Raw genomic sequence first — 14,976 nt, 5'->3', positions numbered from 1 at the left:
CTACTTAAAAAGGAATCTATACATGCATTATTGTTTTGATTCTATAAAAGGGATTCTGACAGTAAATTCAATAGTGTAAAAGCATCTTTGGCTCAAGTCATAGCCTATGAGTTGATTTGAACAAATTCTCCATAGAGTAATGTCAGAACTACAGATAATTGCTCCTTGTGTAACAAAAGCCATCAGTTTCATGAAACTTGGCTAGTGTCAAACCTAGTAATTTGTGCATAGCTGAACTGCAATGTTGTGTGCTTTTCGGACTCTTAATTTGGAGACATGAAAGACAGTGTCCGTGGTTATTCTTGCTGGCATGCTCCAGTAGTTAGCATTCTGCCTGAAAAATGTGAATTTGACACAGCAGAAAAAAGGCATGATGAAAACTAATGTTTACAAGAAACCAAAGAGGTTTTGCCTGGTACTGATTTTGTTTCTGTGAGTTTGTTCATGTGAGCCAGAGACAGTAAGTACTTCTGCTGTCCTGCATTTGGGGAATCAAAAAGATTGAACTTTTAAGGAGCTCTTACAATAAATCATGTTTTCTACCTCTTGAACTATTTTCATGGGATCTTTTCTGTTATCTTGCATATTTATCAACATTCAAGAAGGCTGAACTCTAGGAAAGTACAAAATTTTACAGTTTTTGTCCTCTTGGTGTTGGACGCTAAAACTTTGTTTTCTGCTGTTGGCAGATTAATTTAAGGATCAGATTAACAACAGGAATTCATATTGAATTTCTTGTCAAAATGATCTTCCAGTCTTTCTTAGGATTGCTGCTTTTCATAATACAACCTCAACATGGGTGTATGATTTCTTTGATTTTTACATGTGCATCTCCTCATTTGAGACTGACTTACTCAATGATCCCAGTCACTTAAAGGGAGTGTATTTTTTGTTATTCTGATTTGTATTCCACTGATTCTTTATGGCCAAACATTTCATTGGCATTATGTTAGTTTCGAGAGTATTGATTAAAAATTCTATTGAAGAGAAAGAAGCCTTGGAGAAATTCTGTTAGAAACAATTTAATTACAGTCTTCCACTGACAACTGCTTTTCCTCTTGTTTACTTAGCTGATTCTTAAAATAATACATGTTTTATTGGATACCTTTTAAAAACTAGATCAATGTAGCATGTAAAAAAAGGGCTTGTCAAGTCCAAAGTGTTCGTTTCTACAGTTCCTTCAACCGAAAGAGGTTTTTAATATTCTCAAATGACCATTTTTTCTAAACCACGTCAACTCTGCTCTAATTCAATTAATTAAATATAATTTTTGTGGGGTTTTTGTTTTGGGGTTCTTTTGGTGGTGGTTTTTGTTTTGGTTTGGTTTTTTCCTGAGATTGGTATCATGTTAACCAGTTTACAGTAACTGAGGTCTTTCAGTTACTTGTTGCTTGCTGTGATGGTAGCTCTAGGCTATTCTAGCAATTCTTTGGCTAAAGTTTCGGAGTCTACTTGAAAGACTAAGGAATTCTCAATATTTTTATAATGCAAATGCAAAATGCTGGAGTAGACTGTGGACTTGGAGTCAGTCATGCTCCCATGTAGCTGCACACCTGGGAGTTTTGCTTATTTCGTTGCTGTTTACTCAGGAGATTTTCCAGCCTCCGTTAGCAGTTTTCGTTTCAGTCAAGTCAACGAAGGGGAGAGATGGTATGTTGTCCTTTCATAGGACAAACTTCCTGAAGTTTGTATTTCCTGAAAATTTCTGCTGAATGTGTGTGGCTGTTATAACAAGGACAGGCTGGAGCAGGACCTTTGGGACTTGCTGCAGGGTGGATCTGGGTCAGGTGAAGGAAGTGAATGAAGGACTGTGTTAACCTCAGTCTCTGTCAAGTCTCTCCAGCCATGTAAATAAAGGGTATTGTATTCCAATGCTAACACTGCTAAAGGGTACAAGTCACAAATATGGCTGATTTAGTTGCAGATGACTTTAGGCTTGAAGGAACTTCTGTGCAGCCTGTCATCGGTACTAAGTAAAACTATTTAGCTTGAATTAAGTGATCTGCTTTGCTGAGACTGAAATGAAGAAGCATCTGTGGAAATCAGTTGTGGCATTTCAGCTGTATCACCTGGAAGTTGCAGTGTTGGGATGAGCAGTTGAATATAGGAACTTTACTAGGCTTTAACCAAATGTGCAAGAATGTGTCCATGTTTTTGGGCTGCTTCTGCACTCTGAGGAATGGATAAACTTTGTCAATCACTTGATTATTTTTTTTTTTTTTAGTTGACATAATATATATTATATGCATACCTATACATGTGTGTATATTATATACAGCTGGAAGCCTTCAAGATGCTCTGTATTTTATGTAACACTTCACTCTTAATTTTTTTTCTCTTCTTGAACAGGCTTAATTTACACTTAAGTTTTAACAGACTACTGGAGAAAAGTGAATAAAAGAGAAAAGTCTGAGTACTTCTGAAACCTTTTATATCCTGGTAGGAACATGATGAATCCCAGAACTTAATCTGAGAGGAGCTGTTCTGGGTACCTGAATTGCAGTCTTTTCCCTTACACTTCAGGGTGATATAACTTTTTGCTGTAATAGGCATGGAATGGAGTAGAAAATGGCTATGCTTCTCTTTTAGTGCCTTCAACTTTCTTCTATATATAGAGAATCTGTGAGAGTCTGTAGAGCCAACTACAAACTTGTGTGAGACAGTTAAGGAAATGAGAACAAGATGTCAGATTGAATGCTTTCTGTTTTGCATGCAGAGGGAATGGGAAGGCATGGAGAACTTCAGAAAAATTATGCTTTTTTTTTTTTTTTTGGCATAGAAGAAGTCACCTTCAGCAATGTTGTGCGTAGCTCCCTTGAAGAATCTCTTGAGAGGCTGTGATTATTCCCTATGCTTTGGTATGTGGGGAAAAAATACCAAGGTTGTACTTCATCTTCTAAAGTGCATGCATTTGCATGCATTTGACCAGTGTGAATAGCAGTGAACAAAATTCAGTAGGAGCCAGGCAGAGGAGGCCCTTATCTAGACAGAGTGCAAATTATCTCTCCCTTTCTTCTTGTACGTAGCTGCTGCTCTCAGGTTTGAAAGAGCAGGCAAAAGATTCATGTCACAGATATTTTTACATCTTGGTGTAAACCTCAGATTGTTACTGTTCTTTATAAGTACCTGACAGTTAAAAGTACCTTGACTTTGCTTGTCAAGTTTGTTCTCATAGGAAAAATGGGAGGTGTGCTCAAAAAGCTGTCAGTGTGTTTTGATTATTGATTTACTTTGCTGGATTTCTCCTCTTGTCTCTAGAAGTGGCTCAAGGAAGCAAACAGTCTTCAGAGAAGCACCTTATTAGAAGACGGATGACTTCTGTCAGTGTCTGGGGTGAGACAGGGGTAACAGGGTTTCTGTTCAGGACGTTTGTTCCTGTTGGTTTCTGTTCAGCTTTTCGAAACTCAGTTCAGCTCTCCTCAGATCAGGCTTCATTTTATTGGCTTCTTCTAAGTTGATTACTATATTCGTCACAGTAGGTCTTGTTCTGCCTCCTATAGTATTGTTGGCTGGTAAATTTACTTGGAAGAGAGCATTTGGGCAGTCTGTTGATGATACTTCTTTAAATACATTCCTGTTACTCCTTGGCTGTGGCAGCTGCAGACAGTAAAGAACATGTAATTGCAGTAGTTCAAAACTGATGTAGTAGCATATTCTATCTGTGAAGGATGATAAAAGTCCTGTCCTTTTGCAACAGTTTGTTTTTTCTTCTGAACAGAAATTTTTCCTCAGTTAAAAATGTAGGTAAAGTAACATTTTTCTGGCAGGTGGATCACAGTCACTTAGTGTATTGCTGAATTTCTCCTGTGGCAGAGAAACAGTATCTAATGCATCATTACAATGTTTGATTATTTATCAGCTGCATTTTCTGGTGAGTTTGCTGAGAAATGCAAAATTCATGAAGCATAGGTCTGTTCTGAAGTATTACTGAATGTTAGCTTCAATCTCATGTTATCATGCTCAAGGTAAATACCACTAAAACACTAATTCTCCACCTCACTGCCAGTGAGTTTTAACTATTCCAAGCATGTGCATTATCTTAACTGAGTGGACAGCCTTGAAGTTAAGCTGCAGTTAGTGTTTTAGCAAGGCACTTAAGTTGTTTCTTTCATTTGTGTTGGTTTTGGTTTGCAAACTTTTTTTGGAAGGTTTGATGAAAGCACTGTAGTGCTTGTGTCATTGGTGGTTACATACCCTGAGAATGCTGTGTGAGATTTGTATTATATTACTCCTTTGTACACCCAAGTCAGTGTTATTCCTGGGATATGTTAAAAATTGGAACAATCTGTTCCATCATGCTTCCCGTTTTTCTGATGGAAAGAGCAGAAAGGACAGTCATAAGTAGAAAATAGTTTCTGTTTGAGGAGTGACTGGGTAAGGTAGCAGTCTTTGGCTTGGAAAAGAGATGATTTGGATAATATAACAAAGGTTTTCAAGATCATAAGTGTCAAGGAAAGAGCAAGTAGGAATTGATTCTTCACTGTCTTTCAATTCAAAGGCTAAGGACTGTTAAACAAAGGTAGTAGGAGCCAGGTTCAAGTAGAAGTGATTATTTTGCACGAAATCGGTGGCAGACTTGTGAGATTCCTTACTAAGGTTATGACCTCATGAATAAAAAGAAGTCTACATGGGATCAAGGAGAGACTGGACTGGTACTTAGAACAGAGATCTACTGAAAATCACCAGATGAACGAACCACTTTGATGGCCTGGAATTCCCTGAGTTGCCAAAGGCTGGAAAGTGTGGGGTGGAGAGAAGGATGTAGGAGGGAGGGCTGTATGCCTTGTCTCTGCTACACACTTCTACAGTCCAATTTTGGAAACTGGGTACAGAAATAGATGACCCTTGAACTGAACCGTTCTGCCCATTTTTACATTTGTGCATCTCTTCCTTTATTTTAATTTGAAATTTGAACCGAGGTGGAAAGTGGTTTGAACCTAGGTGGAAAGAGCCATCCTTTGGATGCCTGGACCAACCGGTTCACATAACTGCTACTAACGTGTGAGCTGGCTGTATATGCACGCTATCTATAATGCTTCCTGGACCTAGTATATATACTCCGGCCAACCTGCATATCTGCTGAATGCTTAGAACACTGCATTTTTTTTTTTTAATGTGTAGATATACCGGTCAGCTAGTGCAGCCTGGATACATCAGATATGCTGCACAAACTCCTGAGGCATAAGTCTGTATTGCTGTCTGTGAATTATATGGTGGAAGTTTGGGAGTCTGAAAAGGAAGATGTCTTTGGTTTAACTTAACTGTAGTCTGATGTAGTAGGCCCATAGGAAATATATCTGCTTGGGTAATGATTTGCACTGAAAGTATAACAAAAAGCTAGAAAGTAGACTGAATATTCTGATTATTACTGTATGTTGCAGAATTAAGTGCTATCTGATAAAGTTAACTTTCTGCTGCGTTACAGGAAGAGTTCCAAAACACATACACATTTGATTGAAACAGTTTTTTTCTTTTGCAGGAAAATTTTGAAGATGCCTTTGAAAACATCCCTGTGTAAGTAGAATTTTTTTCAATGTGTATGTTTTTATTAAAACTATTTATACAGCAATGAAATACTGCGTGCACACCATTCCAAGGAAGCATCATTTTATGTGCACTGACTACATTCACATTTTCCAGAATAGTTAAAGTTCCCAAGAGTTGGGAAATGGAAGTGTAATTAGGTTGATATATGTGATGAAGTATTTGTCAACAAATGTGAAACTTGTAAAGGATTAAAAATAGCAAATTTAGTAACTTTTAGTTACATACTGATGGCTCTAGACGTTTCCGCATGGTGAAAAAATGATAGCTCAGCAGTAGTGTAAAAACTTTGGATCACATGTTATGCAAGACCATCTAAGCAAGATTTTCAAATGGAAATTGCTAACCCTCATAATGTACTGCTGCACAGATGTTTTTCCCTAACGAAGTGAGATTCAGTCACTTCTCTGGCACTAGATTTCATGCTGAAGCAACACCTTACTTAAACTGTGGTGGAAACAGATGATGCTGTTCATAAGTCGTTTTAGTTTGTCTGTAGGATTTTATTCCATTTCTGTGCCACACAGCACATGAGAAGGAGAATTCTAGTGTTATCCTCAGATTGCTAAAACACTTCTAGACCCAGGAGCAGTAGCTTTGGACTGAATTTAATTGCCAAAATTTCCATGGCCATGGCAAATTATTCTTTACAAATTTGCCAGACCCTTTATTTGTATCTTACCTAGAGTAGTAAGGTCTGCTCTCTATGTAAAACTGTAGTTGAAAAATTAAACATATCAATTCTTGAGACTCAGAAGGAAGGAAATAAGAATCTGATATATTTGTGTTGAGAACTTTTAATGTAATGATTGCTTTTACTTCCTTTGACTCCCTAGCAGTTGCTGTATGATCACATAACTTCTCTCTCTGGCTCTTCCTTCCCTTGGGAGAGGGAAGAAAGTCACTCTGTAATATTTAATTTATGAGAATATTCATCCAACACTCATTCCTTCTATGAGAAGGTTGTTTTGTTTCTTTATTGATATCGAGCTGGGCATGGATGTTTATTAGTGGCATGCAGAGTTTCGATTTGTTCTTCCTGAGTGTCTCTTCTGTGCTCATAGCTGTCATACAGAGACACTTTTTATAGCTGTGTAGAAGTTAGACTGATGTTAGTTTGTTCTGGCTGGTATTGCTTCTATCTGTAATAACCATTATGTAGAAGAGTAAATGCAGGATGATGGAGAGAATATTAGGGGGACAGAAATCGTGTTGTTACTTAACGTCTCTAGTTGAACAGTTGTCACTGTGGTTGCTGTCCTCGTCCACTGGCCAAAAGTACTACGCCTGTGCTGTTATATTGTTGATCGATTCTGGTATATGTGTATTCTAAAACTAACTTTCCATTTGTTCAGGTTTCACAGCCTTTAGTTCAGCCTGTTTCAGTAACATAGGACCACCTGCAGTTCTTGTTCAGGTGGTCCTGCACAAGCCTAGGAGAAAGCAGTGTGAGTAACTGTGTTCCCTGAGCTCTTACTCATCCCTGCCCTTGTCCTCATGACCTGCCTACCTCTCCTTTCACCCAGCTGCACCTGCGTCCTCTGTACTCCTGGATGGTCAACAGGTAGCTTGATTTTTCAGCAGGCCAACAAAACAGAAAATTAAGCATTATACTATAGCCTTTCCCTCTGTAGGTACCCTTCAGGTATTTCTGCACTATCTGGGTATTTATTTTAATTGTCTCTTGAGTCCGCTGCTTCTCTGTAAAATTTGGCTGATCAAAACTGGCCAATAGGTTAAAATATTAAGAGCATGGGGACACGTGAGTGGACAGTCGGCATAATTGTGTAGGTTGTTTCCTTTGAAAATGAGGTTCATAGAGAGGCAGTTCAGTTTGTGACTATTGAGCAATAAGAGTAGGATAATCTCAGCTGGAATACTTGCTGCTGCTGACTTGCTCTGTGTTTAGACAATTAGCTACTCTGCAGTTATGGAAATTATGTAGAAATGTGTGTATTCTTTTGTATCTGGGCAGGATTCTTCACTTGATTAGACTCTATCCTTTCTCAAATTTTCAGAAGGTACAGCTATTTTTAAAAAGTGCCTAAGGAACAGAAAAAAAACCTTGTGACTTTTTGTGGAACTCTTCAGTCTTATCTTCCTTGAAACTCTTTGGTGGTTTTCAAATGATGCTGGTAGTTTGCCTGAGGGGAAGCCTTTCCCAAATCTAGTGCTATACTGGTTATTCTTGACCTTTCCCTGTCTAGAATTAATGGTAGTTTTTTCTATTAATAATACAGTAGTAGAAATTTGGAAACATTACTACATTGAAACAACTAATTGCCAGAGGTTCAACCTTTTGGGAAGCTGTATCACTTTTTTTGATTTTGCTGTTGATCACATTAATCTTAAAATTTTCCTCTGTATCGATGTTTCAGTCTCTTTTATTTTGGATAAGAAAGTGGCATTGTTACTGCTCTGTGATGACAGGCATGTCATTGGTTTGTGTGGCTTATTGCAGTTTGGTTATATTCAATTGAATTTAAATAAAATGGGCCTTTTTTACAGACAGTTGTGTCTACAAAGACTGTTGATATTCACTTAGGAGGTCAGAGCTGGTTCAAATTCTGTCAGATCAACTTGTTGGTTTAGAGAATTCAGAAAGAATGTGTGGGAACCATGTCTTCATAGTATTTCATACACCACTCTCTAATTCTTCATGTAAAATACATAGAGAGTAACACTGCTCTGAATATTGCTCCCATAAATGCTACTAAATGGTTTTGCTAATCTAACGTGGCTTTAACGGTCTTTATTCCCTGAATATTATTGCTTAACTGTAGATACCAGGTTGTGCAGGTTTGATGTTAAAAGGGCAATGAGTTATCTTAATAGGGTAAAATCCTTCCCTAAATCTCTAGTGCTGGCTGTCGTATCTGAGGACAGGTCCAGGAGGAAATCAGTCTTTGCTCCGATTGTCTAAATGGATTAGATTCTTTAGACTGTTTTGTGATCTTCTACTTGTGGTGGCTACTGTGGGTATACACAGCAGCTCCAAACCAGTTTTTGTAATGAGCCCAACATACTTGTTTTGTAGAAATGTGGAGGGGCCATTAAAGAGAGTTCCACCTGTAAATGCAGTTCCTTACTGACTCGTTCTAAAGCCAAAGAAAGGCTATTACAGTAGGCGAGTCTGCCATTTTGCTTAAAGCAAGCAGTAGCATTTCACCTAGTATCTTTTCTGCCAGAGTTACTAAGTTTTCAAAGCACTGGCTTGGCGGTAACTTTTGGTATAGCATCTTCAACCTTACAAAGAGGATAGTGGAACATGTCAAAGTAAATTTGCCATTACATGGTTGTGTTAACTCAGAACTGGTTTCAGATTGGCATATTCTGTTGTAAAAGGAACTGAGTAACTGGAGACAAATGGTTCTTTCTGTTTTGGAGATTCAAGCCTCTGCCAAGAATTTTTGTGGTGGTAAGCTACTTTTTACCAAATATTTCCTCATATTCCCAGTGGAGTGTCTGCTTACTTCAAGTTTTGGGCAAATCTGTTTCACGAGGTAACCTAATGCTTTTACCTGCCAAGCATCTACAGGTTCAAAAACATACATGCATGGAACAGATTTATGTGTGTTTTGTTCTTTTATTTAATTCTTGCTAAAAATGCTTCATCAGTACCTGAATCTTATTGTAGAAAAAATATGAACTTTAATTTCAATCTTACTGAACAAGATAATTCTCAACTTCTGTGACTTTTTTTTTTCCTATATATTTCTGCTACCTCAATTTTTCCCCAAATTACTCAGAAATTCTTTTTGTGGAATACAGACATCCATGTTTTCTGTTGCCCAAGTATAATTTTGTAAATTGTCTCTTCTTTGGTTTTACAAGAAGAAAATTAAAAGAGGTTTGAGTTCTTGACAATTTTTAACCATCACCATATCCTGCCTACCATGAGCCTACTGACCTTGTCACTGCTATTTTGATTTCTGTATGTATTTTATCCTCTGAAGTTTTCAATTTGTCAGGAACTTGTATGAAATTTTAATTGTATTTGGATTTCCTCCCATCTCATTTTAATTACTGTTCCTTAAAATGTCATCTGTATGTGACAGGAATGAGTTATCACCAAGTTGTTATGCTTTTCCATGATACTGGTTGGCATACAGTCTTTCTTTGAGGTAAAGGCAAGATGGTGTTTTCAATTACCACCCCATTATCAGAGGCTTATGTGAATGAATAACAACATTTAGAGTAACTGTATTATGGTAGTTGCCTGGGTATGTTTATAGAAGGTGCTTTGTAGTTGTCTTTGGGAAGAAACATAGTAGTCTGCCTGACTGCTGCAAACAGTTCATATGCAGAGGAAGTCTTCATGTTGTGCTATTTGTATAGAAATTTCTGACACCAGACCCTGAGTTATGGTATCAGTGGAAACATAGTGAGACCTCATTTAAACACATTTAAAAAATGAAATAGTGAAAAGGTGGAAGCTAGAATTCTGTAGAAAAGCAGACAGATGATTTTTGATGAATAATGGATTTCTTAGGATTTTCTATCTCTATCAATTTCAGCAGAAAGACGCATATTTCACTGCTATATTATCATTCCTCTTCTGCATTTCCTTTTCCTACCCAAAGCTGGATACTGTTAATCTTTGATCCTACCAAAGCAGCTCTGTGTGGTATTACTGGAGTGATAGATTAAGGGCCAGAAGTGTTTAAGGAAGTTAGAGCAGGTTATCCTTGTAATCTCAGAAGTGTAGTTAAGATTTCAGTTATACCTGCACATGCGTGTGTTTTGTCAGTGAATGAAATTGAACAGCTGAGGAGATGGCCGTGAATTCAAAATCGAATTCAGGGAGCCAAAAACTTTTAAGAACAGTGCTTGTTTCCGTAAGTTTGAGCTCAAATTCTGACATCATTTTACGATGGTGAGAAACAGCTGTGACAATTTAAATGATCAAAGTTTTATTCTCTTATGTTTGGTCCTCAAGGTCCAAAAAGAAAAAAAAAAGTCCAGTAAAGGTGATTTTTGTATCCAGTAAATAATATTTTCATAGCTACATAAATATGACACGGTAGCTACTTTATATTGTCAGTCTCAAGATTTGGAACAGCAGCAGTGAGACACCAGCCTAATGTCACTAATCCTTCTCTACCCCAAACAGTTCTTGGATTATAAATTGTTTAAGTTTTGAGGGGTTTTCAGTGGGCAATAATTATGTCATTCCTAACTCTTCCATATTTATTGCAACTACACCTCTTGCCTCTGGTGTAAAATTTCTCTGGGTGTTTGTATTTAAGTAGAAGTCTTCAGGCCACGTTGTGCAAATTTTTGTATTGGTATCTTCTGTTGACTTTGCAATGTGCAATTCATACCTGTGTCCATAACTTTTTAGAAAGCAAGGAGGAAAAACAGGAGGGGGGGAGGAACCCAAACAAACAGAAAATCTCGGGAATATGCTATGCAGAACAGCCTGAACCTCTGTGTCTCTTCCACACCATGCTGCTACTCTTGCAAGCCTTCACTGAAAGGCTAGTGCACAGAAAGATAACACAGCCTGTTTTTCTGTGATCCAGTGTTTGCCAAAAGAAGTTTGTCTTAATTGAGCCTAAATATTTGGGTTGCTGCTTGTCACTTGCTCTTGCATGAAAAATAAATTAACACTGTGTCAGTAAACTCGCATAATAGTTTTGGGGTGGGGGTTCCTGGAGACTTCTGGAGTCTACTAATAATCATGTTGGAATCTCGGATGTTGTGCTGGAATGCATGATCTACTGATCACATCTGTGTTTTCTTTCTTTAGATTTCTTTCAGGAAATTAATGTTTATCTGGTCCTTTAATAAAGACTGCATAATGCTATTTGCAGTCATGCCACTCAATTGTCTTCTCTGAATAACTTCAGAGACTTTGAATGGGATGTAGACTCTTAATGTTTTGGATTGGTGTTTTTTGATTAAAGTCTTTAGTGTCTTTAGTGTCTAGTCTAAAGTCTTTAGTCTTTGAATTTAAGTCTTTAGTGCTTTAGATAAGAAAATGAAAAGATGAACTCTAACTCATAGATGAAAAAAATAAAAACTTGGAGGCTAGACTTGCTCAGATATTGAGAAGGAGGAATTGTTTTTAGGGAAAAAGGATTGAAAGCCAGATTTGCCACATTCTTTATTTTAAACTGTCAAACAAACAAAAACCTCTCTGGTCTTTAATAATGTCGTGGTTTGGTTGTTTTGTTGGTTTGGTGGTGTCGTGTCCTGTCCCCCCCATCCCCCATGATTGAAAACGGTCGCGGAGCATTTTGGGAAACAATCTGAACAGAAGGTGGCTTGAGTGTGTATTAGTGGGTTTTTCTTTAAGACAATCCAGGGAAGATCTTTTGAACATGTGTTAATATTTGCAGACAGAAAGCTTGCTTTTGTCAGTTTTGTGGAAAAGTGCTCCTGACTCTTCTTCAGCTTTTACTGGGAAATACTTTCTGAGGCCTCACGTGTGGACAGTCTGCAACTTACGCTGGGTTAAAGACAGAACGTTGTATGTTTGGTGTGTCAACTGAGTCGATTTTTATGTGACTGCTCAACCTTGATTCAAAACTGCTTTACCTTTCACGTGCAATCAAGATGAGAGAAGTGCTGGCACTTTGACTGTCCCTGCCCCAAATAAAGTAATAGGTGACAGTACACATAAGCACTGCTTCCAAGTCACGTGGTGGAGAACTTGGATAACTCTGAACTCCTTAGTCTTTAGCACAATCAGGCACAATTTCAGGGAAAAGGTAGAAACATCCTGATTTTAAAGGTGCTGTTGTCCGAAAGTTACAGCTGTCCATCTCATTTCTGTCCTGCAAAGCATGTCTTACCTGATCATAGCCCTCGGTTTCCTCAGGTGTTTTAGGAAATACTGTGCAACTCTTTCCTAGTATGTTGCATGCTTACCTGTATTTTCAAAAGTAAATTCTTTAAATAGCTTGGTTTGAAGTATTACCGCTTTTATTACTTAGCACCCATTTGAAATTAGTAAATGCAAATCTATAGTTTCCTGTATTGTGTTTTAAAGGCTTTCTTTGAGGCATTTTTGTGAGTAAATCTCTGTTCATGACAGTAAACATAGCTAGGAATAGGTAGTATTAGCGCGGGCGGTACCGTTTTAAAGAATACTTTTTGAAGGTAAGGGTGGAGGACATAGTTTAATTTTCTGATGCTTAGCTCCCATGTGCTGAGCTTTCCCATATCTCATCTGGAGAGATTAGACCAAGGGGATGAAACGGCCGCTGTTGCATCTGTTTTGCTTCTGATTCCGACTTTCTCCTATTGCTGCTGATATTCATGGAGATAACTGTTTACTAGCTGCCTCTCTGTGCTATTGATTTATTTTGGTCATGGGACTCTAGATAAAAATTTGGATTTCTGGGGAAAAAATGTCAAAGGGTTAATTAAAAAAAAAGTTGATTTGAGTACTGTCAAATAAGAAAAATCAAACATGAGCTAGTTAGTTTTCTTCAGTACTGCTTGCTACCAGCTCTTGTATGTTAGATCTGTTTTTACTGCAGTTGTATTAGTATACTTTTCCTTTTCTGTCTGACTTTAATTGTAGCATCTTTTTTTTTTTTTTAAATTTAGGAAATACTGAAGTAACTCCCTTTTTGCCTTTAAATATAAATCCCTTTGCGTTCCTCGTGTCTCCATTTTCTCCTTGCAGTTAGGAGTGATGGATTAGAATTAGGCTGCAGCACAGATTGGGAAAATCTCCCAGCATCCTCTTCCCGCAGAGGCATCAGCTTCCAGCATTGACTGTAGCTGCTGCCACTCTAACTGACATTTCTTTTGAATTCGGCTATGGAGAGTGCCTGTGATGCCAGCTGCTGGCTTGTAAACTTTTGTCCTTTTATTCTTTTTGCTTGACAACTCATTGATGAAACCTCATGGAAAGTGAGAAATAAAACACAATCAGTTTTCTCTTTATGCTTTTCTTCCGTGGGTTTTTTTTTCGTGTGTGCGGTGGAAAAAGAACAGAGTGAAAGAAGCAGCACTTATTTTTGCATAAGGACTATATTTACAAACCTGAAGTTAACTGAATTAATCCTGTAAGTATATTATCTCTGCCTACTAGTCCCTGAAATCATGAATATGATAGTCAGATTTATGGGGTTTTATCTGTGAAAATTTACTTTGTCAGGTATGTTGAACACTTAAACTACAAAAATTGTTTTTTAGATGGATTTCCTTGAAGAGGAGGGGAAAATGATATATTCATAATGGGTTTATGAAATAATTGGTTTTTGTCTGCACTTTGCAGTGGTGAACAATGCTTTTAGAGAGCAGAAGCTTCTCTGCTGATGTCAGTGCTTAATCAGCTTGGATGCTGTAGGTTGTAGAACACCGCAAGGTGTGTGTTTTGGGATGCCGTTCTTTAAAATGTGGTAATTTAAGGACAGTATCAGGCTTGTAGTTATTTTCTCCATTTATAGAGTGTGTCTTCTATTCTTGGTAGCTGTGCTGATTTAACCATTTGAGGTTATATAATTTTTTACTTAAATATAAATAATTTATTTCTTGGGATGCAGTCTGGGCTTTCTAAGTACTAAATGCTAAGTATAATACAGTGTGCTTTTAGAGATATTAGTAATTTCAGGTCTCCAGCATTAGCTATAAGTTCTCTGTGTAATAAATTCCAGTAAATTGGTTTGAAGTTTAGGAAGACTGTCTTACTAGGATCACACTGTCCTAATTGTCTCGTTGGATCTGAGCCAATATTTGTGTGACGCAGTGTTAGTCCCATAAACATCTGGCCTCATCTGGTGTCCTACTTGCTGCATGATTTATTTCTTGTTTTTTCCATAGTAAGATAAGTGGAATTTTTATTCGTTTTGTGTAAAACTGTCAGTAAGCTGTCATTATTATTTATATATGCTAGCTCTTTCACGAGGATCTTTTCCAACCTATTTTCTTGTCAGCATGTCTTATTTAGACCTACTTGCTAAGGGAAACATTGAACAGATTAATTTTTTTTTTTTGTGAACTGCTATTTATCTCTACCTACATATTGTATATTAACTTTTGGCAGTATCACACTCTGGCTTATTGAGGTGCTCGTTTTTCTACACTGTATTGCCTGTATTGACCTCAGCTGGATTATTTGATATAAACTATTGGTCTGATAAGGGGTATTCAAACATGGTAAATTCTCAGTTTACTTGCAAAGAGCTCATGTTAAAACATACATATAAAATACTGTTGAACCACTGAGTTCTATTAATAAATCTGATAACAACCTTTTGTAGTGCTGTGCATTTCCATTAATGACCAGCAGCACAATGTAAAGCAGATTTTTCTCCTACCTGCAAACCTGCACTGACACTGCTTTGTTTTTTCTTTCTCCTCTGTCAGACTGTGGTCACTTCTAAATACCCATGATCTGATTGCTTTGCTGACTGTTTTTAGGATTACATATATTTTGCAATGCTGTGTCAAATTCATGCTGGGTAGCTTGAT

At 37.5% G+C, this 14,976-nt stretch overlaps 1 protein-coding gene across 3 annotated transcripts in view; it reads left to right on the top strand.

The window, feature by feature from the left end:
- Nucleotides 1–14,976, top strand: part of TTC39B (tetratricopeptide repeat domain 39B) — a 72,685-nt gene that overhangs the window by 14,960 nt on the left and 42,749 nt on the right. The window contains exons 1-2 of one of the 3 annotated variants that reach the window (XM_072860000.1): nucleotides 3,322–3,333; nucleotides 5,480–5,514. The exons of 1 other annotated variant lie outside the window; for it this stretch is intronic. Coding sequence is in view for 1 of the 2 variants with exons in the window: in XM_072859999.1 (XP_072716100.1) it covers nucleotides 5,480–5,514 (35 nt within the window). In the remaining variant the exon portion in view is untranslated. Of the gene's footprint in view, nucleotides 1–3,321; nucleotides 3,334–5,479; nucleotides 5,515–14,976 lie in introns of those variants that run through there. One more of the 3 variants, XM_072859999.1, reaches the window with a different exon arrangement.

The sequence above is a fragment of the Ciconia boyciana genome, chromosome 4 (assembly GCF_034638445.1).
Source record: "Ciconia boyciana chromosome 4, ASM3463844v1, whole genome shotgun sequence".
Lineage (NCBI taxonomy): Eukaryota > Metazoa > Chordata > Aves > Ciconiiformes > Ciconiidae > Ciconia > Ciconia boyciana.
The sequence above is the reverse complement of the archived record's forward strand: the minus strand, read 5'-3'. Positions and strand labels throughout refer to the sequence as shown.